The 27,000-nt window shown below is 39.4% G+C and overlaps 2 protein-coding genes and 1 pseudogene across 4 annotated transcripts; 2 read left to right on the top strand and 1 right to left on the bottom strand.

Moving 5' to 3' along the window:
* Nucleotides 1-97: 97 nt before the first annotated feature.
* On the bottom strand, nucleotides 98-16,636 carry LOC144628476 (dynamin-1-like protein). 2 transcript variants are annotated; one of them, XM_078486581.1, is made up of 23 exons: nucleotides 16,450-16,636; nucleotides 13,521-13,578; nucleotides 12,512-12,640; nucleotides 12,315-12,400; nucleotides 11,987-12,058; nucleotides 11,684-11,770; nucleotides 11,118-11,280; nucleotides 10,544-10,624; nucleotides 9,921-9,988; nucleotides 9,370-9,474; nucleotides 8,667-8,780; nucleotides 8,186-8,277; nucleotides 7,507-7,627; nucleotides 6,931-7,077; nucleotides 5,824-5,919; nucleotides 4,946-5,050; nucleotides 4,331-4,387; nucleotides 3,533-3,772; nucleotides 3,253-3,319; nucleotides 2,766-2,817; nucleotides 1,811-1,892; nucleotides 1,320-1,397; nucleotides 98-628 (listed from the first exon to the last, which is right to left on the bottom strand). In XM_078486581.1, exons 1-23 carry the CDS (start codon nucleotides 16,549-16,551, stop codon nucleotides 572-574), a joined length of 2,259 nt encoding a protein of 752 aa, XP_078342707.1. In that variant the 5' UTR covers nucleotides 16,552-16,636; the 3' UTR covers nucleotides 98-571. The 2 variants fall into 2 exon arrangements, with proteins under 2 accessions (XP_078342707.1, XP_078342706.1); XM_078486580.1 differs by having other exon boundaries at nucleotides 12,503-12,640.
* A 2,120-nt stretch (nucleotides 16,637-18,756) lies between these two features.
* LOC144628434 (uncharacterized) lies at nucleotides 18,757-24,889 on the top strand (annotated as a pseudogene). Its single transcript, XR_013566256.1, has 2 exons — nucleotides 18,757-18,836; nucleotides 21,250-24,889. The product of XR_013566256.1 is annotated as an uncharacterized LOC144628434 (transcript).
* Nucleotides 24,887-26,677, top strand: LOC144628436 (uncharacterized). Its single transcript, XM_078486526.1, has 3 exons — nucleotides 24,887-25,477; nucleotides 25,510-25,567; nucleotides 26,024-26,677. The coding sequence occupies exons 1-3, from the start codon at nucleotides 25,141-25,143 to the stop codon at nucleotides 26,076-26,078; spliced, it is 450 nt and encodes a 149-aa protein (XP_078342652.1). The 5' UTR covers nucleotides 24,887-25,140; the 3' UTR covers nucleotides 26,079-26,677.
* The last annotated feature ends 323 nt before the right edge of the window (nucleotides 26,678-27,000 follow it).

Genomic DNA, 27,000 nt, shown 5'->3' on the forward strand with positions numbered 1-27,000 from the left:
CCTCTGGTATGAACAGGTAACAACTAATAAAGTCTGATAGAATAATTGGCCTCCGAAGGCGTGCAATGCTGCATAACAACTAAGCAAAGCAGACTCGTTTGACTGTACCGGCGTGTGATACCTATCAGCCACGTAATTTTATTTTCCAGTATGTTACATGCCTTAGCTGGAACAAATGCAAACAAAACTGTACAAAAAATAGCGATTTGTGTTAGGTTTTTATCCTGATTCCTAAAATGGGTAAATTTAATAGTGTTCACTGTAGTCAAGCTCCAGAACTTGTTGGGAATGCATCGGTGGAATTTTGATCAGTTGACAATTAAAACCGTCTATTAACAGAAAACTGCTCGGTTTTCTCGAGTTCCATTGCACAAAAAAACACTTTTTCGTTTGATAACATAAACCAAGAAAAGCCCGCGTAAAACATTCAATCCTGCAGAGTAGATGAAATTCCATATTCTGTAGCAGTAGCAAGCTAATTCATTTTAAATACATCTGTAAAATTGTCTTCAGTTTTTCTTTTTCATTCTTTGGAGTCTTCTGGCTTCTTTTTCTTGCATTGCAGTCTTAACTACCAAATGTGTGTATCTCTCACTTCGCTTATGATGTGTCCTGCTCTTTGCAGCGCCTGAAAAAAAGACAAAAGGTTCTGCATCAAGTCACAGTTCATAACAAAGCTTCGTGACGAAACCTGCTTCTTTGGTTCCAATCACAAAATTTATAATAAAGCTGTAGTACTGTGGACACAACGAACACTGATTAAAGGCCAGTCTAAAGGAGCACAATGGAATCCCGTTTTTCCGAGCCAAAAGTAGTTCCCTTTCATTAGTCAGACACTGCAGTTTTACCCTCGATTTCTCGAACTTCCCCATAAATCGAACCAAAAGTCGTTTTGCTAGGATTTGCTTCACTAAGTCAAACACTGCAAATTTACCGCCAATTTTTTTAAATCAGTTTTATTTTCCCTTGGAAGTTCGAGAAATCGAGATATCGCTGTATAATGGACAAAATACAACTGTTCGTGTTTGAAAGCACTCTTGTACTTTTGGCGCGAAATGAAGAAACGATCGATGCAGTTGCCCTTTTAGGGGTGTGTAAAGAGGTCTTTTATGGCAGAAGAAGACAAGTGAAACAACACAACCTTTTAGAATTTTTGAAGACATGTTTCTACGGTATCCTCTGTTAGAAATACTGATTTCAGAGTAGTGCCTCTGCGATTGTCATTTCTTGACTTGCACATATAAAAATCAGTCCCAACAGAACACCAAATTCACAAAACATAAACAAAACAAAATGTGTTGCAATCTTTATCACGGCACCTTTAACATTTCCGTGGCCTCTTTTCTCTTGATGTGCATTTGCTCAGCTTCCTCCAGAAGTCTGTCGAATATTTCACTCTGCAACAATACAACAGATTAATAATAAAAACAATGACTAAAATCGGGGTTGCTTGATGTAATGTTTTGCAGTAACTCAAATAAAAGCAAATAATATACTCATTCCTAGAAATCTGAGTAACAAAATGGTTATATGCTTCGCAGGAATTGGAAAAATTATTTTTTCTGCCCCTACTGAAATTAACTCCTCTTACTACATGTATAATTCTTTTGAACTTTGCTGCTTTGGGAATTCGTTCATGATAAAATTTACAGGTTTGCAGTTCGAAAGCGAGTTTTCTTAGTGAAACTAGCCGTTCCTACGTGAACATGCATAAGGGCTACTGGATAAGAAGGCTCGGTGCTTCTACAGTGACTTAAGTTTCAAAAGGCCCGGCTTGGGGGCCCCGGAAAGGGGATATTATAATTATTACCTTATAAAGTTTCTCTACTAGTTCACTTTGAATTCTCTCCTTGACAAAATTCACCAAGAAGCACATTATAGCTTTGGGGACGCTAGAAAACAAAATTAACAACACTGGATTAGGATTTCTGAGGAAAAAAAATATACCTAGATAGATTTCCCACGTGAAGCGGACGCACGTGTTTTTCCGCAGTTTGCCGGTTTCTTTAAGCCGTGTCGAGTCAAACTGTACCCGACAGCTAATTCAAAATTAAATTTATTCCACTTAAGATGGCTTCCGCCGAACATTCGAGCAATACAGGCAAAAATAAAATTACCAAAGAGATCTCATAGCATGGTAACAATTTGAGCACAGCTAACAAAAACCTACCAAAACTTTAGCTCTCAAGCTGACCCCGCCAGAGAAAAATGGATTTGAAATTATCTACATTTCAGTTAAAATGGACGTTTCGCGCCAGTTTAAAACAAAATGGCGCGCGTTTTAAACATTTTTACGAGGTTTGACTTTAATTTTCTCGAGAACGCTTTAGAGTTTTATCACGGGGTCACTTAGACAAATGAATTTCAGTGAGATGTTTCAAACAGTATATAAAATGATACCGAATTTTAAGTAGATTTTTGGTACTTAATTATTTTTGCACTCATTGCTCGAGTTTTCAGCGGAATCCATTAGTTTAATACCTAAAACCCAAAAGACTGACATCAATACTGAACTTCCCAGACTCAAGCGCAACTTACGCATTTCAGCACAGCAAAAGTTTCGCGCATCCAAAGTGAAGTCTCGCCAGCCACCAAGCCTATTTTCTTCTCACGTCTTCTCCGACGCACGAAGGAAAATCAGACGTTTCCACAGAGGCTATAGTTGCCTAACACGACTGAGCTTGTTGTACGAGCTACCATTAATAAGAGATATTTGCGGCAGCAAAATTAGTGAGGGGAAGTCATATAAGGGTTTAAGTACTCACGTGTCTTGAATTGTTTTGCTGACAATCATGAAATAAGACTTGATTAACTTCCCTGGAGAAAAAAAAAGTTAAAATAACTAAATGTTACGAGCCAAAAGTCCTAGAAGACAAGTTTAAAATGTTCCAAAAACTTCATTAAGAAAAGGATATAAGGTGCGTTACTTTGGGAAGATCCGAATCAGTATTAGTGATCCAAGATCACTCGGATCATGGTGCATCAAAGGAACGGATGACTCCTTGCCCAGAGAGGAGGTTCCTTTTACGCACCAGTACTCAAATAATCTTGGATAATTGGAAATCGTCAAACGAACGCACCCTTATGCACTTGGAAGTGATCTTAGGCAACTTCAAAGGATCCAAAGAAACTAATAAACATACAGACAAAATCTAAGGCCACACTTACTTTGCAACTACTCATGGTGTTGCACAGTCTGCGAAGATCTCTTTCAGTAGAATAAATGTATATTAAGTTATTATAAGTACTCACGGACGATATCGGAATCCATTTGCTCTCGATCCGTTAAGCCTCTTTGTCTAAACGTTGACGGTAAGGCCTGAGACAAAAAATGTCAATATCAGTTTTCGATTGACTGTAAAAAGTAATCTTTGTTATCTTTTGCCAAGCCCTGATATGAAATGCTCGTACACTTCATCTTCCAACCTCGTTCCCAAGGGAGAAAAAAGAGAGGGGCCCTGGGAACCGAACGAGGTTGTTCATCGTCTTGCCAGCAAGCTGGGTTGCTAGGTTACAGAATGACGTCACTTACCAATTCTTCCGTAGCCGATGACTTGGTTGGTCCAACCACTGCACTGGTACGGTCCGCGCTGGGCTGGGCACTAGTACTGCGCATGCCGGAAATCCAAGAGGTAAAGCCTCCACTTGACGCCGAGGGAGCTGGATTTTTGTCTGCCGGGAGACTGGCACCAAAGGATGTGTTTACGCTTGTGTCCTTATCAGGACGGTGAACAGGACTTACTTCAGGAGTGGAGGTCTGGGATTTAACACCCTAATATAAATGGACGGAATAAATGAATAAATGGGGAGATAATGATGCTTTAGGGGCCGGGGTCGTGCTATTTTAGGTAAGGTGGTCTCAACATCAAATAACACCTTTGCAACTGGAGAAAACAAAAAAGAAACGCTAAGAAAGACGGCGCAAGATTGGTTAAATCTGAACGAGACTGAAACAGTTTGGATTGAGTTGAACTCGATTCTGCGCCCCAGAAATCGAGGTAGTTTGAATAAAATACACCAGCTAGTATAGTTACTTACATTAAATATTCTGGTTAAATTCTACACGTGCATCAAAGCACGAACCAAGGAAAAAAAAAAAAAAAACATAGTTGCAAATCCCAACTGGCTGAAGGTAAATTGCTTTTTACTTCGGGTAGTTAAGAAGTTGTAACTTACACACATTTTAGGCATTCTACTGATGAACGGTTACGGCAATTAGATATTTTCAGGAGCGCCATTACGTTCATGGTCTGTCACCCTTAGAATTGGAATGCATTGCCAGTGATGAATTTAGCAATGCAGAAGACATTTATAACAAAGTTACACAAACCTCTAACGGACCATTTACCAAACTGCTTTGTGCTAACTTGCTGAGACGTTTGCGTTCCTTGGAAAGAAAAAAAAAGGATAGTCTAGTTTGAAGTCGTTAGTCCAGGATGCGTGCTTTGTCTTCTAACAACGTCTTGCTCGGTGTATTTTCTAGTCAGTGAAATAAAGATACACGCACTCGCAAACAACCTTTCTATAATCTTATAACTTGTGTCAAACCTATGATTTTCCTAAAATCATTAGATGCAGGGTTTATTCTAGAGTGTGGCGTCCCGGGATTTCCGCAATTCTAAAAAAATTGGAGTACAACATTTATACAGCTGTGTCAAATGTGGAGCCCAAATTTGATCGAAGGATTTCTTAGAAAATTTGTAATAATTTTAAAAAATGCTATAATAACAGTAAGGTCAAGCAAACGGCTTCATAACTGAATGAAAAATTAGCCCAACATAATGATGTCTTAGATATCTGAAGAAATTAATCAAGAAAGGTTGATTTTATGGAACGTCATTAACCAGATTTCTGTAGCATAAAGCGACTAACAGTATTGCTACTCCCTCTGAGTGGGATGCCAGTCAATAGCTGGTTAACAAGTAGCTTTAACAGCACACCGTACCATTTCATGCTTCATTGCAATGGAGGAGAAGAGCGAGGCACTGTCTGTGAAGTCCGGGTGATTTGTATTAATGTACGACAGTTCAATAGCCACCAAGTTTTCAACCTAAAACGAAAAGCGTTACAAGTCTAAGGACGGTAAAACACATTCAAGCAGCATAACCTAAACTGGCAAAACTTCGTCAAAGAACTTTCTGGAGGGCTACCGTCTTTTTTTAGAAAAAGTCTGTCACTTAAAATACATGAACGATCGGATGCTGCGTCGGCATGTGTGAATACGCGCGAGCTCGTGCACTCATGCGTGCGTGAGGGCGTGTGTGAAAGTCAGTAAGCGTGTTTCCTTGTTCCTTCCATAGGGTTAAATACATTCCTGCCTTCGTTTTCACTTCACAAAACATAATTGCAGGGTCTATGTGAAGTGCCATCTAGCCTACCTCTGTGACTACAGAAATAGCGATACCGATCAACAAAGTAATTTAAATAAGACTGTAAAGTGAAGAAATGATTCCTGCAGTCATGTTTGTGTTACCGTGAGTTGCTCTACCAACTGAGCTATGTAGCCACACATTGGAAGCAAAGGACCTAGCTATCAATGTGTGGCTACATGTGCCTCATTCGTCAAAACCAACACTCATCAGGGTACCAAAGGGTCTTAGGATTCAAGGGGTCTGGGGCTCCAGGATTCTCACAAAAACAGGGCTCCAGATTCTGTAGTAAACGTTTTCACGTTCTACAGCAAAATGAGCTTCGAGCAGCCCAACAATGGGGCTTCAGACTCCACAGAGAAAATTTTAGGGCTCCTGGGCACTGGTACCCTCCATTTGGGATCCTGACTCATGTAAACGCGTATCTTGTACTTCAAAGAAATCAAGCATTTACCATTTCATTAGTGGAGGGCAGCCGTCGAATAAGAAGGTTAGTGACTACCTCGACTATTCTTTCATGAAGATGTGGAAATCTCTTCACCTCCATCACCTGCATAAAGCAAAAAAAAATAAAGTTGAACTTCTTAAAACAGCAGTGAACTAGAGCCTTCAGAGAGGGAGCTGTTGTGGTGTTGTAGAACCTTAATATGACATCTTTAAGTTTTAGTTAATTATAGGCCCTATCCTTGCACGAGCTTGTTCGTAATATATCAAACAAGAGATCATTAATTTTTATTTCCAAACACCAAGAAGAGGGTTTAAAAATATGACACGCTGCAGAGTACTTTTGACGAACTTCGAGGTATTTGGAAATGCGATGAAACACTCTTCCGACTGTTTGACAAAAATTATCTTCTCGATCGAAACTAAAATAAGGAGTAAACAGAGTAATAAAATCCTTAAAATCTATGCTAATTAAGATCAGCTTTCCAAACTGACATAAAGATTTTGTTTCCCTTTGTTTTGACTTGGTAAATTATTATTACAGTCGAAGCTCTCTTAACAGACACTCTCGTAAGCGGACAGCTCTACTTACGGTCGCCTTGTCTGAAACCCCGTTTTAACTCCCATACAAACTCTGTATTTTTACATTCTCGTAAGCGGACATTCCCGTAAGCGGCCGCGGACACTTTCAAAGATTACGACTTAGACCTTTTCTTTGTTTTTAAGCTCCCGTAAGCGGACAGCCCAAAGAAAATCCTATTAACTACCTCTGTATCTTGTTTTTGTAAATCAACTTCACATCGCCATTCGTCACAGTGATTTTACAGTAATTACAGTACTTTTAGTGTTTGTTTTGTCGTCATCCACGTCCGTCCGGTTATTGTTAGCTGGGCAAGTTCCCGTATGCGGCCATCTTTCCCCTACACCTCTAGTGGCCGCTTACGAGAACCATTCTCGTAAGCGGCCAGCTCCAGTTACGGACACTTTTTTTGCGTCCCGAGGGTGTCCGCTTACGAGAGCTTCGACTTGAATGAGTTTGAGAAGTGAACACTGGAAAAAGGTCATATTTAAGTATAATCTTCATTGACTTTTGCACGGCCATCAGTATTAGTGTTACCTGACTAAAGGCATGCTGCACAATCCTCTGCATCTCTTCATGGACGAGCTCCACACACCGGAGACTGGGCTCTTCTAGTCGACGTATCTGTCTCTTGACCAGAAGCTCAAATGAAATCTCTGGAACAAATAACGCTGGACGAGGACCCTGGAACAGGAGCGGGGATATATGATGGTAAATAGAGAAAGCCAAAAGTAATCTGTCATCTACAGGAGAACCTCTAAGGGGTCACCCTTGGGGAAATGGCAACTGGTTAATAGAGTTTGGCCGTTTAATAGTGGTTCGTTAGAAATTAGCATTAAGACCCCCTTTTAGAAAGGTAACGTTATTTAATACAAAACTGCATGAAAAGGAATCATGGAATCATCACATAAGACGACAATATAGAATGATTCTAGAAGAACGCTCATCGGGACGGCAAAAGGGGAGGGAGTGGAGGGCGTTTAAAGGGGACTGACAGCAGATTCAGTACTATGATAATTGATTGCTTAGTAGAAGTTCGACTGTATTTAACAGGACAAACTTTTAAGAATAGTCAGAGCTGATTAAACATTTTGAACAATTTGTAATGTTTACCGTTGCATTTCTAATAGCAGTGAGAATATCTCTGGTTGCCAAGCCTTCCATTGCATCCATCATTTCTAGCGTTCTACCAAAGATATCGTGGAAAATGTAGCATATCCTGGCTCCTCCACACCTACATGTACAAATGTGATAAGTCAAGTTAAAACAAAAGCAAATGGCGCTAGGTCAGTAAATTTTCCACTGTAGTGGCATTTGCTGATGTCATCGTTTTATTTAGAAATTTACCCGCTTAACAGGTTCTCATAACAAGAGTTTGGGTTTTTTAAAAGTTATAAGGGTGTTTATAACAGGTTATACTATTGCTATTAATGGTAACTTGTTATGCCATCTACAGACATTTGTATGGCTGGACCACCAAGCCGCAGCAGGAAGGTCTGTCAATTGTTACAACAGGAAAAAATTTCGTCTGATGTTCAACGTGTTCCCCTCATATTTTGCTACAGATAAAGGGACTATTAGATGGTATTTTAATACATGTGTATGGCATGCACGCTACCTCATTTTCCCGCCAAAACGACACTGCTTCATGCAGGCATACTCCATTAGTATTGGAACAAATCGTAGTATTAGTTGTCCTCATGGAGTCTAATCCTCTCTATTTAATTGTTTTAAATTTCACTGCACATTTACTATGAACAGGCTGTAGAATAACTTTATATTGCTTACTCACAGTTCTGTTGTTTCAATGTCCCGTGCTGTTCCTTCAATGATAGCACAGTAGGAGGAGGCAAATCTTGTGATAAGCTGAAGTAACATCGGACCCTGTACTATTGTGTACAAACACAATTATATGGTTCATGGCAACTTCTTTGTCACATTCTATTGAATAGGAGCAACATGACGTGTCATCAGTACTGTGACAGTTGATTCTAACTTCAGTAGAATGAAGTGCCGGACTACAGCTCATCGAAGGTTATACAGGCAGCATTATATCGAGTTGCCCCACAAAATGTTAGATATCAAAATAATGAACTATAATGTACCGTACATTATTATAAGTATTGTACCAAGTTTCGTTTGAAAAATGGTCCAAAAAACAGCCACACTGCTACAACCGAGTTAAGATCAATAGTCCAGTGCAATACAGTCAGGCAACCAATCAGCACACGTTATAGGATGTAAAATATAATCACAACAAATGACACATGTACCTTATCTTCAACTGGCTCCCCATAACTTTGAAGTAAATGCTGGTACTGTGACGTCATGGTATTGACACGTGACTTCAGCTCAGGAAGGCAGTTCCTAATATGGTGCATTAAAAGCTGCAGAAATGGAAGAAAATTACCGGTATTAAGAAACGAAAAATGTTTTCGACTGTTAAATATTCCCGTTTATTATATGGCTGTGTGTCACAAGGACTAGGAACTACCAAATTCAGGAATTTGATTGGCTAAAATCGATATTTACCGCGGTCTAAATTCTCCCATCTAGACCGGCATCTAAACCAAAATTTTGATGAAAATAAAAAGTAAATAGAAGGAGCAAACTTTGGCAAATTTAACTTAAGCTCCTATGCAGTCAAAATACCAGCTTTAGAGATAACACCAATGTAAGTTTGTCAGTCAATGAAAGAGGCTAGAGAAATTTCGTATTTCCTATGTGAAGGAATTTTGCCAAATTCAAATTCATGATGCAGCCTGTGTTGATTTTCAAGCTACATGTATAAACTGATGTTGAACACCTTTCAAGAGGTAGGGAACTAACTGCAGTTAAGCTTTTGTTCCTTTGGACACTTCACTTCAATCACAAACGGCCATTACTATTAGGAAACAGGTGTTTTTTGTTTTTGTTTTTGTTTTTTGTCAAGTGAGTCAGACAGTGGGTCGATTCAGTTTGTTTGTTTTCTTATACCTTATTCAGGGTCCGTGCTAGGAATGGAGTGCCATTTCTTGACGCTAGAGCTGGGTAGTTCTTTTGAAAGAAGAGTGCTTCATCTCTGAGTGCAGCTTGAATAGTCTGAAAAAAGAAAAATAAGAAAAACACAAATAATTTCATTGAAGCAAATGAGAGTAGAGAGCCTGTTCACAGTTTCTAAACCTAAAATTTAAAAAGTTGTCACATTGTAAGGTTAGGTGGTTGGCTGGCTTATTCATAAGTTTATACAAACTTGCACACAAATTCTAACATGGCTTTGGTTGTGTAAAAATGTGTTCAGCTTATCCTTGGCACACCAACAGCATCAGAAAGTGATGGCAAAATAATTGGTTTTTAAATAAAAATTTATCAGGGCTTCAAGTGTTTGGTCTACATACATATTGTTTTTACATACTTATATTTTTACTTAACTTACACATCAGTGGAACTTGACTTTACTTGGAGGTACTGTAGGCGGAATAACTAAAGTTCCCTTTTGTGTGCCATCATGTTTAATTTCTTTGACAAAGTACATTTTAATAAAATACCTTTTTGTTATTTATATCAAGTTGACTTCGGTTCATCACCCCAATAATTCCAAGTTTGACTGGGATAACTAGAAGAATAAGAAAAGCATCATTTATGAATTAAATAAATATATTGTACAATTTTATAAATACAAAAATTAATTATTTAAGGTTGACTGCCGGGAGGTTTCTGCTGTCAGTCTTCTTAGTTCCTTGCCCCCGGGTGGGGGATAGGGCCGGACATCAATGCTCGCCATCTGTCCCTATTCTTGGCCACAGCTGCTGCTGCAGCCCACGATGTTAGTCCCAGCTCAGCGCATTCCTTGTCCACCGTTCTCCGCCATGTTTCCCTTGGCCGTCCTCTGCTTCTTTTCCCGCTTGGTGCCGAGGATAATGCCACGTGTGGGTTTCGGTTTGGTGCCATACGCAGAACATGACCTATCCACTTCCATCGCCTGCGTCATACTTGTGAACTGATCTTTTCGATTCCTGCACTTCTCTGAATTTCATCATTGGACACACGCATGGGCCAATGGACTTTCAAGATTCTCCTTAGGCATTTGTGAAGGAAGGTGTCAAGCTGCTGTCAGTAATTACCAAATATTGGCAGAAAAAATGGCAGAGAAAATTATTCTGTTACAAACCTCTTCCATATAGAATGTCTAGAGCATCTGTTCCATGGTCCATAAGGTCAAGCTTGGTGCACACTGCAAGTGTTCTGTTACCTAAAGAGACAAAAAAATATAAAGTTTTAGTTAAACGTAGTATACAGAGCTTGAATAAAGACCCATATGGTTGTCTGGGACAAGTAGATCATCCTACATTCTGTACAGCAACAACTGTAGCTGCCCTCAGCCAAAAAAATTATTAAGAGCAGCTTGTCCAAAAGGCAAGTTGGAATTTAAGTTTTTTTTTTAATCCTGAGTATAGGGCTGTAAGTAAACAGATACCACTCTTTGTGTACTGGATGGAAATGTACAAGTTCCACCTAACAGCTCGCCTACGCTGACATTAATTTTGTACCCATGCATGGCTGGAGAAAGACACTGAGGGTTTTGTGTTTAATCGCCCAAGAACAGCCCATAACCAGACCAGCATTTGATCTTGGACCCCCTGATCCAGAGTTTACATGCTTAGCATCATTCCACTGCAATTCGCACACTGTATTGTATGTTGATTGTAACAGGAAAAAAAGCTCCAAGTCACTGGTATACGTACCATCTGGATCCACCTCTCTGGCAATTTTAAGAGCTTCTGATGTAGCAAGGTCAATATTAGCAGGTGTGACAGCGAGAATAATGCAGTTAGGATTACTGATGTATTGGAGGATAAGGTGACGGATTTGATGTTCAATATCCAGTGGTTGATCTCCAACAGGCACCTGGAGAAAGGAATGAAATGAACCAATCAAATGTTGAGAATTTTGCAGAACATTGATCTGAATGATTTTGTACCGTCCTGGACCAAGTTGTTTGAAAGCCGCTTAACACTAATCCAGGATTAAGAGTTAATCAAGGTTTTATTTCTTTTGTGTTTTTGTTATTGCTGATGGTTTGTGGAGTGGAGATTAGTAAAACAGTAAACTTGACAAGAGAAATATAGGCTTCTGGATTAACTTAATCATGCTTGGAACAAGTGGAACAATGTTGTCGTTATTTTCCCTTGGTACAATTTTGGTATTTTCCTTCATTCTGGGTCTGGTGATAGTCATCGAGTAATAATGGTAGTTGCATGAATACAAGAATAACAGCTGCACTCATTGAATTGCTAACTTATTTACTAACCTTTGTCACTCCAGGAAGATCTACCAATGTTAAATTTAGAACTTTAGGTGAGTAGATCTTCAGTCTTATTGGCTCACTAGAAATACCCTGCAAAATGTAGAAAATGAAAGTACTTTCAATTAGAAGACTGAATTGGCTATAGAATTGGCTGATGTACAGCTGTAAACTGCCTGAAGTGGCTATTACGTTATAGGCAACATTTTGGTACTTATAATTGTAAAAAGGCTCTAAATGAATCATTATGGAGATTGATTGAACAAGCATAATCATAAATCAAATGTTACATAAACAAACTCCACAAACCTTATTATTTCCTGTCACTCTTTCAGTCTCCCGTTCTATTTCATCACAAATCTCACTGAAGTCTGTTACTTTCTGACATGAAAAAAAGGAAATGAATTCAAAATAAAATAAAGTAAAGTCACATTCAAATGACAGCTACATAATAAACTTCCACATTCAACCTTTCTGAAAATTAAACACATCCCTTACACTAGTGGCTGTTTAGAGTTTATAGATCTTCAGAAAGGATTATCAGAAAGAGTTTTGGATCTCAGATTTTGGGGGCTCTATGTTCCTGAGGGCTTATTTTCAGCAGGGGAAGGCTTATCATTATCTGAATTTTATTTACCCTCTCTTTCAGGTGAAGAAATTTTCCCCATTCCTCTGGTTCTTCCTTGTCCTTTTCTGATTCTTCACCTTCATCATCGGAAAAATCTGTTGCCAAAACAAATTAAAATAACAATATAATTAACGCTGATTGAAACACGATGTAGAAAAATTATAAGCCTATAGCAGGATAATTTAATTTCTACTCACAAGCTTCACCTTCTTCATCATCTTCCAAGCCCTTTGGTTTCTCCTCCTTGGTTGACTTTCTTGAGGTCGTGGTCTTGTTCTTTGGTGGAGTGTGAACTAACTGAAGAATCAGCGGCCTTCGAGTGACAACACCAGATCCTTAAAAAAAGATTTGACTAAATGTGATTCCTTTGAGACAAAACTCAGATAAGGAAATTCTAGACACTTCCACTGTTATAATTATAGTGGCTAATAGTACAGTACATGTATGTTTGATATTAAACATGTTTAATTTGCAAATTGAAATGGATACAGTTTAAATTGCAATGACACAGATCACAGAAGATAACTCAATAATGTTTCATTAAGATTGGTACTGGCATTTTTCTAACCATTCACACTTAACATAAGTATACACACTTAGCATAAGGAATTTGAAATTTAAACCACATTATAGTGCCCCTGTATGCTGCACAGGGGATGTGTCAAGTAATATATCAAACACGAGTGACAGTGTTTCATCGGGATATCCAAACACCGAGAAGGGAGTTAAAAATACGACGCGTAGCGGAGTATTATATTTTTGACGAAATTCGAGGTGTTTGAATAGCTGATGAAACACTGTCTCAAGTGTTTAATTGATATATCTTCTCAATCGAAACAAAAAATTACGGAGTAAACGGAGAAATAAAATAGGTTTCTTTCGGTATATTAAAATTCAGCTTAGTAACGAGGCCTAGAGGACACAAACAAAAGAAATGATTAAACATGCTTGTAAAATTTCTTTTGTTTGTGTCCTCTAGGCCTCGCTACCAAGCTGAATTTTAATATATCGAAAGAAGCCTATTGGAAAAGTCTATATGCTAATTAAGACCGGGTATCCAAACCTCCTTCACGGTTATGATTTTCTTTGTTTTAACTTGATGAATTATAAATGAGTTTGATAAGTTTAAAGCTTTCACCTTGCTTTGTTCAGCTTCATGGCATTAAATTGCTTATGATTATAATTAAAAAACTTGAATTACATGATGTAAAATACCTCTTGGTAGAAAGTCTCTTCCCACAAGGTTTTCAAGGACGGAACTTTTGCCACTGCTCTGTAGTATTAGATAATAAAAAAAATGCATATCAATACCAAATTACTTACATGTAATAGAGGCTTATTGGTTCCTGGATTATTTAAGAAATTTTAATTTTGGTAGCCAGCTCCTAAGGCTCATGGCTGGCACTACCCCACACTCCAGCCATAAGGTAACAGGTGCACATCACACTGACATGCAACACTATGAAATACTAAACATAAACATACCACAACAGACTGCTGCCCACTGGCTTTGGTCTGGGGAACACCCAGTCACTTTGTTGCTATCAGTACCGTCGCTTGCATCTAAGCGTGAAGACGAGCCGCCGAAACATGATCTAATTGGGTATCAAACATGGCATGTTTCGTCATGAAACATTGAAGTTTAGCAGACCGTAACGGCAACTTTCACGCTCAAAATGCTCACCATAAACACTGAGAACAGGCGAAACTTTGCACCAGAAGTGATTCAAGTGAACCTGCAAATGCATATCGACACAGATCAGGATCAATTTGTCGAAGGAAGTCTTGATATCCAATCTTTCCACCATTTCGACTGTTTCGAAACCGGAATGTGTTGAAGTTTCGGCGCGAAAGTTGCCGTTACGGTCTGCTAAACTTCAAACGTTTGATGACCAATCATGCCACGTTTGATACCCAATTAGATCATGTTTCGGCAGCACATGTTCACGCTTAGATGCAAGCGACGGTAATTCCATTACATGTAGCTGACATGTCATGTTATACCACAAGATCCTTCTCCTTCTTATTAACATCCCCTCCCTGAGCCCCGAGCAGATAATATTTACACTACTTCACAACCCAAAATATTTGTATTGATGTATCAATTGTAGAACCACATCATTACACAGAAAACAGGTGGCATTTATTTGTTGTTTATTTATTGAATATTTATTTTACCCTTGGACGAACAAGGGGGGTGGGGGGAGGGGGTGGGGGGGATATCACACCCCCGTCTGCCCAATGAGGTTTTTTCACAATTTGTTAAAGAGGATTTACTCTATAATGCTGAAACTGTCAGTAGCTGTTCACTCCTCCCTTGCAGAAATTTTTACAAATCGTAACATTAATTTTGTTTATTTTAACATCCCATTCACATTCTGGCTTGATTTTGCATTAATTTTCGTTATTTTCTGACTTTCTAAGATAATGAATTATTGTTAAATCCAAGATTGTGACACTATTGACATCACAGCCAACAAAATTTACGTCATCTTGTAGAGTAAGCTAAGGGCTTTCTACTCAGTGCAAAATAGTTTCACTGCACCTTAATAGAACGAAAACTCTGGGGAGTTGATCCATTGACCCTGTACCAGGGTGGGGTTTTTAATTTGCTTGTACGTCCAAGGGTTAATTTATCTCCTGTACGCTCATGTTAGTCTGCATAGCTTGCATTTTTCTTGTGCAATAACAAAATATTAGCAACAAATTAAAGCTACAAAAACAATTTTAAAATTGCACCATTTTGGTATTTTGCCCCTTGCTTTTCCAACATTTCTGTTGCTATTGTGTGACAAGAAGTCACTGAGCTACACAGGCTGGTTATTAGAAATTATACTGGAAACCAGATTAATTAAAAACCCTGAAAATCAAGGGTTTCTAGTCTTTTTATAGTTTGAGCGATAATTATATTTCTGCTTGAGACTTACAGGTACTATCCTTGTAATTTTACAAAAACAAAGAGCTTTTAAGCTGTGACAAGGAGATTATTTAGTTTAGAAAAACTGTTAATAACAGTACAGTTGTCAAACTAAGGACCTTTCCGCACTAGCTTGAGTCTTAAATACAGATCATGAAAATCAAAAGTTCAGTTTTACAACTCCCGGCTAATGCAATTGCTAATGGCTGCATTACAGATGACTGACAAGAATAAGTAAACACGTTCTTGTATATTTTGTTGATTTTGTCCAGTTTTTACCCGAGACAATTTTTGTCAGCAATGCGTTTGAAGATTTGTCCTCTTTGGCCAAAATTGGGACAAACCATTCACACTCATAAAGCGTTGGTGATGAGAGAATGAAGACTTTTTTGCTAGTGTGGATAGGTCCCTTGGTGCCAATTTTAATCTGGCCAGTACAGGATTCATGTTAAACATGCCTGTGCGTTTTTGTGAGTTGTTTTGTTTTTAGTTTAAAGTTAGTTTTTTTTAACAGGAAACTCAAGTGTGATTTTGCTTAATCACTTTACTGGATCCAAGCAGATATTTTAAATATCCCTCTCAAAATCTTTTGTTTTCATCATGTTTACAATCTATAATTAGACACTGACTTGCAACTGTTTCAGGGGTTAATCATATCTCTCTTTAATTTACAGCACTAAGTCCATCGAATCAAATTTACAAGTACGGCAATGACCAAAGAAGAAAGATATTTCTGCATTAGGACGTACAAAACAAGACTGGGCGAATATTATACTGCCATTTCGCGTTTTACACACGTCAAGAGCAGATGAACTGCTTACAAAACATCGCAAAACTAACAAGTACATAGCTTTTTGACAATGTAAAAACAAAATCTGACAATTCTGTGAAACAGCTGCCTACTATTCAGTGATTTAATCTCGATCGTGTTTGCATAATATCAATAATATTTCATCGAGTATTTTCAGTAAAGAAAAAACAGCTTCTTTCGCTTTCGGTTTCCCGCGCACATTTCGCAACGCAGGCAAAAAATAAATTCAACGAGAAACAAAACATACAAACACATTGCTTCACAGCACAAGCCGAAACGAAATCAAACTACGGTTTTCCACAATAATCGAATGATATTAAAAACCACAGACAGCACCGATCTTTCTGGATCATCAACTGTTAGATTGCAAATTTGTGAAATCATGTACAGATATTTCTCACAGGAATCGTACAAACCTGGGCTCCAACGACTACAATTTGAGGCAGTTGAATGGCTTCTGCTCCCACTGTATTGAACACATCTTGAAGTTTGTTAATAACCGGGATAAGCTGCTCCATTTATAGGAGGAAAATAATAATATTGCGCTCGATCGATCTTCGCCGGTACAAAACTTTCAACTGTTATTTTCGCCTTTTTGCGATCGGAGCATCAGCGCATCTGTTTAAAAGCAGCGCCGCTGATTGAAAACTGCACGCAGGCTCAAACAATTCAAACTATTGCCCAGGTCTCTAATAATAATAATAATAATAATAATAATATCTTTTATTTAGACACGATAAATTTACAGCATAGCTGATGTGGTCGTGTTTAAGTTACCTAAGAAATAATCATAACAAAACTAACACTAAGATAAATACGAATACTAACTAAACTTATTTACAATATACAAGATATTTACAATATTTACATGCACTAGCCTATTTACAATTTACTATTTACAATATCGAGATTTTTGATGGCCTTTAGTTCCCTATTGAAGGAAGCTAAGCTTTCTTTAGCCCTCCAGGCATTGGGCAAATTATTCCACCTTTTTGCGCCAATGTATGAAACTGATTTCAGTTTAAGGTTAGTTTTTGGCTTGGGCAAGACTAAGCAGTTCTGACGTCTCAGGTCATATGTACTATGCTGCTTCCGAAAAAGAAATTGGATACCCAATGGAGCAGTTCCTTCAAATACTGTGTATACTAGAGTTAGAATTTTAGTGTTATAGTTAGTTTCTAGCGTTCGCCATTTTACCCTTTGAAGGACATCCACAGAGGGTGTATACCAGTCTAATTTATGAATTATTTTTGCGGCACGAACATGAATCTTCTCAAGTTCTTTAAAGAGAGTACTGCCGCAAGAACCCCATACAGTTATGCCGTATGTAACAGATGGTAAGATGACTTTAAAGTAGAAATCAGTTTTTGGTTTAACAGGTAGGAAATGCATAGATCGTAGCAAGTTTAGCTTCTGGGTGTATGACTTAATGAGAGCGTTTACATGAGTGTCCCATTTGAGTTCATTATCCAGGTCACAGAATCCCGCACAGGTCACAGAATCTAACGTCACAGAATCCCGCATTCCCTTAATTATTTCTACAAAAAGAGTCATTTGCAAATCCTCATTATTATATTATAAGGTCTTTTGATCCGTAAGTTCTTGTGGGAATGCCATGAAGAACTGTCTTTATTTCTCTTGTCATTTACGTGAGAAAACAAAGTATAAGTAAGCATAACACCAAATGTCGAATAGGGGTATCGAATAGTCTTTGCTAGACTTGCTCCAAGTCGCTCGTTAGATTCGCAGGAGACCGTTGGATACGCAAACGGAGGGCGCGCGCGGGCATGAGAAGCAAAATGGCGGAGGATCGTTGCGGAACCGGGGAATGGCTCGTTCCGAGCCATTCCTCGGCAAGTGTCATTTGTTTTCCTTCGCGCGCGCGTTCACAGAAATGAATCCCGCACGATCTCTCGCGCGCGATTACAAAGGTGATTTTACTCAAGTGGTCTTTCTCGCTTGATTTCAAAGCGATTTTATTGAAGTAACTATAGATGCAAAGAAAAAACGAGCGACTTGGGGCAAGTCTAAGTCTTTGCGAGCATGCGAGCAGAGCGTTTTTCTTTGAGAGCACGAGCATTGACAAAAGTTAGCCTTGCGAGCAACGATCAGTTGTCAAAAACCTACCTCCACAAAAAACCGAGCATGCGAGCATAAGTAAATTAGCCACCGGCTAAAATGTTGTGAGCGTTCCGAGCAGAAGCCTAATTTTGCGAGCACTGTAAAATTTTGAGGGACCATTCATGACCCCTTCGAGTTGTTATGAAAATTTTTTAATTAATTTTGACGGCATCAGGATGGCGCATTAAAAAAATCTGGAAAGCGATGTGTATATTACCTCGCACCGTTTTAACTGATGTTTTATTCGAGGGTCCTGATTTTGCCCAAATCCCATTTCCCAGCCTATTGTTTTCCAAAATTTTCAAATTCCGTCTGTGATTCCCAGTCCTAGTGAACCTAATCCCAGGCGTTGTCCCAATGAAAATGTACCCAACTCCCAGTTCCCATTACACGCCTTCAGGCCCCTCTTTATTCCACAGGTGTTGCCGGCAATGCATTCTTAGGCAAATCAGGAGATATGTAATTATCCAGCTAGTCCAATATATAAAAAAAGCAAGCCGAAGTGATTAATCACTTCCCCTTTTACTGAATAGTGAGTGTTTGCATAAACCACAGGTGCGTGCGTCATCACAATTTTCACGAAGGACGTTTTGCGCACTTCTCGAAGCCTAAACCGGTACGGTGCCAGGAGCTTTAGAACATAAGTTGAGCCTAAAGATTGCCAAATGAGTTACTACAAGTGGTAGGTAATTACTGTATTAACTTACAAAATGTGACGATATGCTTCCAGTTTTGCCGATTAGCAGGCGTTATGTAGGTCTTTGATGCCTGAAGTTGATTTAAAAGGGGGCAAAATTTGGCACAACTTTGGGATCTGACATTTGAAATGGCCGTTTCACTATCCCATTTGACCTTCCGCAAAAGTTAGTCTGCAGGCACATTTCTGACTTTCCGTGGATTTCTGCTAGTAGCACCGATATAAAAAGCTAGCCATAATATGGTAGTTAAATTTTTAGAAATCGGTATTATTCGGTATTGGGTTTTATTAAGTGGCCACAAGGAACCACAGTAACTTTCTTCAGTACTGGATTTATTTTTTTGAGACAGTGTTTGTCTCTAAATATACATAATATTGTGTACCGCGTTATGCATCGTTAGTTCCAATGGCTAAATACATGCAACTTCTCTCTTAGAAGTTGTTTTCGCCTATAAGTTAAGGGTTGCGGTCTCTATAAGCTCTAACGATTGTTGGCGCGCGCTGACGATAAGCTAAAGGCTGGTTCTCATATAATCGCCCAGATCGTTTCTATCGCCTTTGTCTTTTCAAAAAGTTTTCATGCAATCGGGGCGATTATATGAGAACGCTACACAGACGATCGCTACCGTCTACGGCGATTGGGGCGATCACGATCGCTTGGTTCGCCCGTGTTCTATCCTTCTAGCATCTCTTTCCCTTCTTCGCCGTAAAACTGCAATAACTGGGAAGATAGGAGGCCACAAGTTTTGCTCTTTCATCGAAAGCTGCCATTGTGTTGGATCTAGGGCTAAAATGATTGTTTTTCGTAGGTCTTCGCTCACACCAGGCAATCGGGACGATAATATAAGAACTCCCGATCGCTTCTAATCTCCGACTAATCGTTTCGATCGCCTACGATCGTCTCAGTATTTGCGAACGATCGATACGATAGAAACGATCCTATCTTCTCCTATCTTCGATCATATGAGAGCCACAACCTTTAGCAGTCACCCTTTAAACCAAAAACTGACACTACTGGTCCAAGCTACTTACACTTCAGTTTCTGTTCCATATTTCCATAGCGACTGTTCGGGCACGCCTTGCGATTTGTAAATCAGTTTCCCCAAAAAAATGTACAAAGGTTTGCAAAAGAATAATCTTCTTTGCAGCATAATTTATTTTAGGCGCCCTTAGCTTTCTTATATTTCAAGACGACTAATTGGAGTAGTTCTAGATAATTTTGATATTGCATTGACCATGTATATGAAAAGTAGACGACTCGTCCCTATATAAGTCCAGAATTTACTGTAAGCCTGGAAGATAAGCAGTGAAGCAAAAACTAATTAACAAATGACGTCAGCCAGCGCACATTAGCAATGGCCAGTGAAGTGTCATTTGTGCGCTTCACTACAGATTTAAAAAAAATATCTTGTAGCCGGAAGCGCAAAGCTCCACGCTCTACATATATCAGTAATTTTGCCTACTGAAATGTAATTCTTTCTTGGAATTAACCTAAAGAGGATTGAGGGCTGATGTTCTTGAGTCTGTGTCCGTGAAGATTAGTGTCAGTGTCATTCAGCAGTGCCAACACTGCTCGACTGCGCCGTCGTGGACTGGCACGACTCTATTATACATGTATAAGGGAAAAGGTTTGTCGTTCACGTGAGTCAAGACTGTTTTTTGCCTTTTTGACTGGACTTCCGTCACAAAGAACTCTAACTTCCGTTTAGACACAGGAGATGCATAGATTTTTCACTATTATTTCATACTTCTAAAGTTATAAAATTCTTTATGTAAACTAGAAATTGCTTTCAGTAAATGCCATCGTTGAAATGTGTTTGGTGTGATACCTGATGTTCACGTGGTCAGGTATTAACCAAGATACGCAAAGGCACGTTTACCTGACTCATGTTTTGTTTTGAATTTAATCACCTGTTCGAGTCAGACGTTTAACATATATTGCGCAGTACACCAGTGCGTCCCACTTTTGTCACAATCAAATAAATCACCATAAAATTTACTATATACTTTTTTTTTTAACAATTCACGCAGTCCTAGTTTTGAGTATAGATCTAAAGATTAGGTGGCATTTTGAATGGACCGTATTTCAATATTAGCAATTAAGTATTTCTGATTTTTTTTTCTCGAAAAAATATTTTGGAACCTGCGAAGGTATAAAGCTATGAGATACGAAAACCTGATCAACACTGAAAGGTGAAGGGGACGTGCAGTTTAGCTGTGAAAAAATATATGAACTCGTCGTATTGCATTCGTGTGTTTTGTAAACACTATCGAAGCATATAGCTCGACTTTCTAAATCCGAACTTTAGCGTTTAAAATAAAGGCTTACATGGTGTATGTAACAGGTACTGAACGTTAGGAGCAAAATTAACGCACACTAATTTACTTTTTATCCTAGACATCCCAGACCCTGGAGTGGACGTACATGTAAATGGCTACTAAACCTCCTTCGCCCTTGGCAAGCTCTGTAGAAAAGACAAATGGAAACAAGTTAAGTAGGCTTCTTATCGATGGCGGAACAACAGTTCTGAGAAATGTTTTCCATGGTTTCCATCCTCCTTCTTCATTGACGGCTGTACTTACTGCTCATATGTATATTATGCAAACCCTTCGCAAGAAAGGGGTTTTGCATAGACCTCAGTGGGAACAGCTCTTCCCACCTGGTGGAACAGCACCAGACTCCAACACTTTTGATATCACCCTTCTATTCCTCCTTCTAACCAATATTTGTGGATTGTGTGCTCCTCCCTCTGGGTGGCACAAACCTCCACCCGCTAGTGACACCTCTCTTGAAGCTAACCTCTGTCGTATTAAGCTATTTCGTAACGAAATCTATGGTCATGTGACAACAACCGGTATGCAAACACCAATGTTTGATATTAAATGGCAGGAAGTAAGTGTTGTTCTTGTTGCTTTGGGGTTGAATAAAGCTGAAATTGATCGATTGAAGTCTGCTCCTTGTGGTGAAGATTATGTCAACGCTATAACCGAGTGGGCTAAAAGTGACGAGGAAATCAAGTCGCAGCTGAAAGAAGTTCATGAGAGCCTAAAGAAAGGTCAGCAAGCAATTCAGGATCTAGTCAAGACACAAAAGAAGAATAACGAAACTCTACAGGAAATCAAAAAGTCAATCGAAAGAAAAGAACATGACATTCTTAAAAGACTTGCTGAAGTTAACACTCAAAGCGTCATCGAATATTACGCAGAAAGATATCAACAGGGAACTCGCTTGTCTATCCTTGACAAAGTCGAGAGGTGGTTAGATGACAGACACTCTCAAAACCGAGTGATGGTTATTAGTGGACATGCAGGAATGGGGAAGTCTGTAATGTCAGCTGTTCTGTGTAAAAGGATGCAAGAAGCAGGCAGGCTGTTTGGTTGTCACTTTTGCCAGTACGACAAGGCATGCCACAGGAATCCCAAGGTGATGCTCCAGTCATTGGCTTTTCAACTTTCTTGGTGTTTGACAGAGTATAGGGAAGCTCTTGTGGAAAAGTTGTCTAGAAATTTGGGCCTAGAACTCAACGAAATGGAGGTCAATGACCTGTTTGAAAAGCTGTTTGAGGAATCTCTTTGCAGCGTAACTGACCCTGGCAAAAACATTTTGATTGTATTGGACGGGTTGGATGAGAGCGAATACCAAGAACGCAATGCACTCATTGATGTGATTGCTAACCACTTTTACAAGTTTCCATCTTGGATTCGATTCCTTATAACAACACGACCAGAAATAAACATAGCAGACAGGTTGAAGAAGCACTACCAGCCTTTACAGATGGACCCAAGTGACGAAGAAAACGTAAGCGATATTCGTCTCTGCTTTAAAGAGAAGCTAAGTGATTTAATGCAGATTGAATACGAAGTCGACGTATTGGAAAAACTTGTTCAAAAGACACAGGGAGTAATTTTATTTTCCCATTTTCTGATCGATTTTATAAAGAAGAGAAATGTTTCAATTCTTTCCCCTCGACTGCTTGACAGTACCTTGCCATTAGACATTTCATCTGTTTACCGATCATATTTTAAAAGATTGGAGAATGAACTTTGCAAGGAACTAGAGATCACCGAGGATCGGTTTTTCAATTGCCTGAGTGCAATTGTCGTTGCAAGAGAGCCATTGCCGCTTGGCTTTGTTTCTCAGTTGTTACTTTCAACAGCAAGGTCTTTGGATGGTCCTAGGAAAGTAAGCAAAGCAATTGCTTGCATCTCAGCACTTCTACCCGTCAAAAATGCCAGCATTCACTTCTTTCACAAGTCCATAAAGGATTGGCTGACCGATAAATCTTGTTATGGACAGCACGACTTCACTGTAGATGAAAAAGAAGGCCATTACATTCTTTCTCAACTTTGTACAGACGAACTTGATGAAGTCAAACGAAAAGGAGTAAATGACTATCACCAACTTCAGTGACACCACACGGTATGCCCTGCAGCATGGTGTCCAACACATTTTAGAGCTTGAAGATGCTAGAGCATATGACCCTGCGGAAATTGTGAAGAAGTATGTGGTGGACTTAGAGCTGGTATATGCAAAGCTGTGTGTGAGTAACACAGCAGCCTCTGAAGATATTATTTGTATTGAGAAGAAACAAGGTTTGAAAAGCCCGAGCACGCAGAATACATTGCTATTCCTATTAAGAAAGTATAATGGGACATTGAGAGAATGTCCCCATTCTCTCTTCCAAATAGTGCTGAATGAAGGAACACCGAAACTGTCGTCTGAAGCAAGAAGCCTTTTGGAGAGCAAGTATTCTGAAGTACCGTACATGGAATGCCTTCACAAAGAAGATGTGGAAGAGAGTTTGCAAGCAAGATTTTTGTGTTCAACTGAAGTCGTCTGTTTTGATGTCTCGTCCCATGCAGGCCAGTTGGAATTAATGGTGTGTGAGTGTCGCGACGAAACGATTCAGCTGTGGTCACTATATACTGGAAAGCTAGTCTGGGTACGTCCTGTCATGTTGATTAAGAGTTTCAGCCATCCATTTGAAGCATATAGAAGACCACCATCCACTCCTGTCAGGTCATTTTACCGTTCGGTTGTTTTTCATCCGAATGAAGAGGTGGTTTTACCAGGAATCCTAAGCCATGCCTATACCCTTGATGGAGACTTTAAACCACTTTATCCCAAAAGCAGCTGCCGTTTCACGATTTGTTCAGTTTCTGGAGCCAGGAGCACGATGCTTACTGATTGCCCTGACGATGCCAGATGCATTGTCATATTTAGTCTGGAGGATGGCTCAGAGATTGCTCGCATCACCAGAAATGACGATGTTCTATCTTTTGCGTGGTGTCAAGATGGATCGCTGATAGCAATTTCCCATTGCACAGGTTCAGTTTGCCTAGTTGATGGAACAAATGATTTTAGAACACTTTCACAAATAACTACCCCAGAAATATGTGGAATGTTAAAGTTTTCGCCCGACCGTAGTTTTGTTCTCGGTCTTCACGTGTCATTGAGAGGGCAAGACGAGTGCCTATATCATTTAGATATTAACAAGGACGATCGCGGCACGATTTCGTTGAAGCTTTCTTCAGTGCAAGTCTCCTATCAGTCATGTGATTTTGAAGCCAGTGGCGAGGCCGGATTCTTATTCGGTGATCCTGTCTACTGTTTGTTTGAAAGATTGCCCAATGGCTCGTTCTTAGCCAAGAAATGGGGACTTGAGATTGTGCTCAGTGAACAAGCTGTTTTAAGGGGCTCACCCAATGATGTCTTCATAGACATGCTGAATATCAGCAAATTGACGAAATACAAAGACACTTCAAGTGGCAATCATGCCAAGAAACTCGCATTTTCTCTGAATGGCGACACCATTTATGTTGTCTGCGATGCAGCTGAAACAACAATCATGGCATTGGATGTTTTTAGTGGCCAGCTCAAAAGAAAGAGAAACACTGGGAGTACAATTGGCAATTGTTTGGTAGCTGTAAGAGAAGGTGTCTTGTTTACCAGGGCGGTGCGCTGGAGCTGTGGGATTTTGGTTTGTCTAAATGCGTCCGAAGATGGACGACGCTTGGACCGAAAATCACACAAGTGATACCCATAACAGAAGAAAGAGTGGCGTGTGTTGAAAGAGAAGTCGAAGTGAATGTCCTGGATACCACTAGCGGAGACATCGTGTCGACAATTCCAATTAAGCACAAAGAGTTTGTTGCCTGTAACAGCCAGTGTCAGCTGATTACCATTGACTATCGCTCGAAAACGTCAATTCAGTTATGGGATGGTGAATCAGTATTATGGGAAAAAGACTGGTCGTACTTCCGGTTATTCCAGGGCTCTCTACGTGGAATGTTTTCTCCTACTGAACAGTTTGTTGTCATTTCCACAATGACTACCAAAGGTGTTCAGGGTGCATGTGTTCTCGACGCAGTTAAGGGAGACATACTTCGTTGCTTATATGGAGGACATGATGTTTCTGATCTCAAGTTTGTGGGTGACGAAGAGTGTGTAATCTTTTCCTGTGAAATCCCTGGAAATGTTTGCCTCCGACTGTTTAACGTCAGAACTGGTGACCTTCTCAGTGTCATGGATGTTGAGAACAGTGCGAACTTTTCAGCTGCCTGTCCTCGCAAACGTCTAATCGCCATCGGCCTGCGAGAGAGTGACTCTAAACCCAAAATGAAACTAATAATATAAATTTTAGAAAAAAAAAAAAAATCATCCGTGTGCAGTTGCCTAAAGAGACACAAGGCAAAGGCAGCAAGGCTAAGAAAAGGTAAAATCTACTATAAAATCTCACATAGTACTTCTAACCGTATTGGGTTTTACAACATAAAAAGGTAAAATTACAATGCTTGAATCGAAGCTGGATTGTATAGTAGTTGTATTAACGGTCATGATGATGTCATCACTTACGCTCTCAGTCCACTGCGACGTCGCTGGTATACAAAAAAAAATAAGACTGGGTAACTTGTCGAGGGAAGAATTCAATTGTCAAACAGGTAAGGGGATATTCGATGCGCCCATTGTTACTTAGTACAGCGGAAAATGTACATAATATAACCCCCTCCGCAAAAATACATGTACGAAATAAGTTCAAATTGATAAAGACTTATTTTCCTTCAGTTATTCAGTATCTGAGGTTTGCTTGCTGCTAAGCTTTGAAGCTCTTCATTTCTGTTATGTAAAGTCATGTTTATGTTTTATGTTTTTCTTTTCTCGTTTGCGATAGCATCAAGCTTCCAGAGCGAGGGCTAGAAGTGGCTGAAGACTGCTGTGTCCTTTGAAAAAAGCCAATCCAACACAAACCCAAACACCAGGATCAAGTAAGGCACAGTGAGAAAAACAGGAAAGCCTTGGACCAGGAACACTACCCTAAAGATATTTTCATTGCTATTATATTCTCATTTGCAGCTACGAATCTACTTAATGGACTAATGGACTCTACTAATGGACATTATTATTCATTCAAAATATTTCTGTGTTTCTGATTGGCTTTCGATCCCCGGCTAATTCCAGCTATTCGGCTAGCGCCGACCAAATTTGGAAGAAATTCCAATTATTGGATCGCAACCGTCCAATATTAAAAATTATTGGATCGCAACCTCGTTCCCAGGATGATTATCCGATCGCAACCTCGTTCCCAAGAACCGCTGACGTCACGCCACTGAACCGCTTTGCTGCCGAGCAGGTTGAAAGCGCGAAATGGCCGCTAGATTTGAGCATTACGAAGAGGTAAAATTTAAAGTTATTAGAAGACAAGGAAAGTCAAAACACGGAAAAAGCAACGAAGGGGATCGAGTCGATCGATTTTGAAAACGTATCTTAAAGAGGAAAAGATCCTTGATCCAGCCACAGCGGAGGACTTGGAGCGGTTTTACGAAAATTCTACGTCGAAGTAAGCAAGAACGATGGAAACCTGTACTCGCTTTGTGTCATCAGTTTTAGCTTCAATAGACACTTCAAGCAAGTGCTAAATATCGACATTATAAAGGACAAAAAATTTAATGAAGGTAACCGAGTTTTTGAAGTTTAAATCAAATTTAAAAGCGAACGTTGTTGTGTATTTGTGTACTTTGCCTACTGTCAAAACCCTATGAAATTCATTTTGTCATGGAGCTCTGGAAATATTTTGAATGAATAATAAAACAATTATTGAATTCGGCTTTCGTATGATATGAAGAATTATGCAGATCTCGGAGGGTGTTA

This window comes from Oculina patagonica, chromosome 10, assembly GCF_052425735.1.
Source record: "Oculina patagonica isolate OP01 chromosome 10, crgOcupat, whole genome shotgun sequence".
NCBI classification, from domain to species: domain Eukaryota; kingdom Metazoa; phylum Cnidaria; class Anthozoa; order Scleractinia; family Oculinidae; genus Oculina; species Oculina patagonica.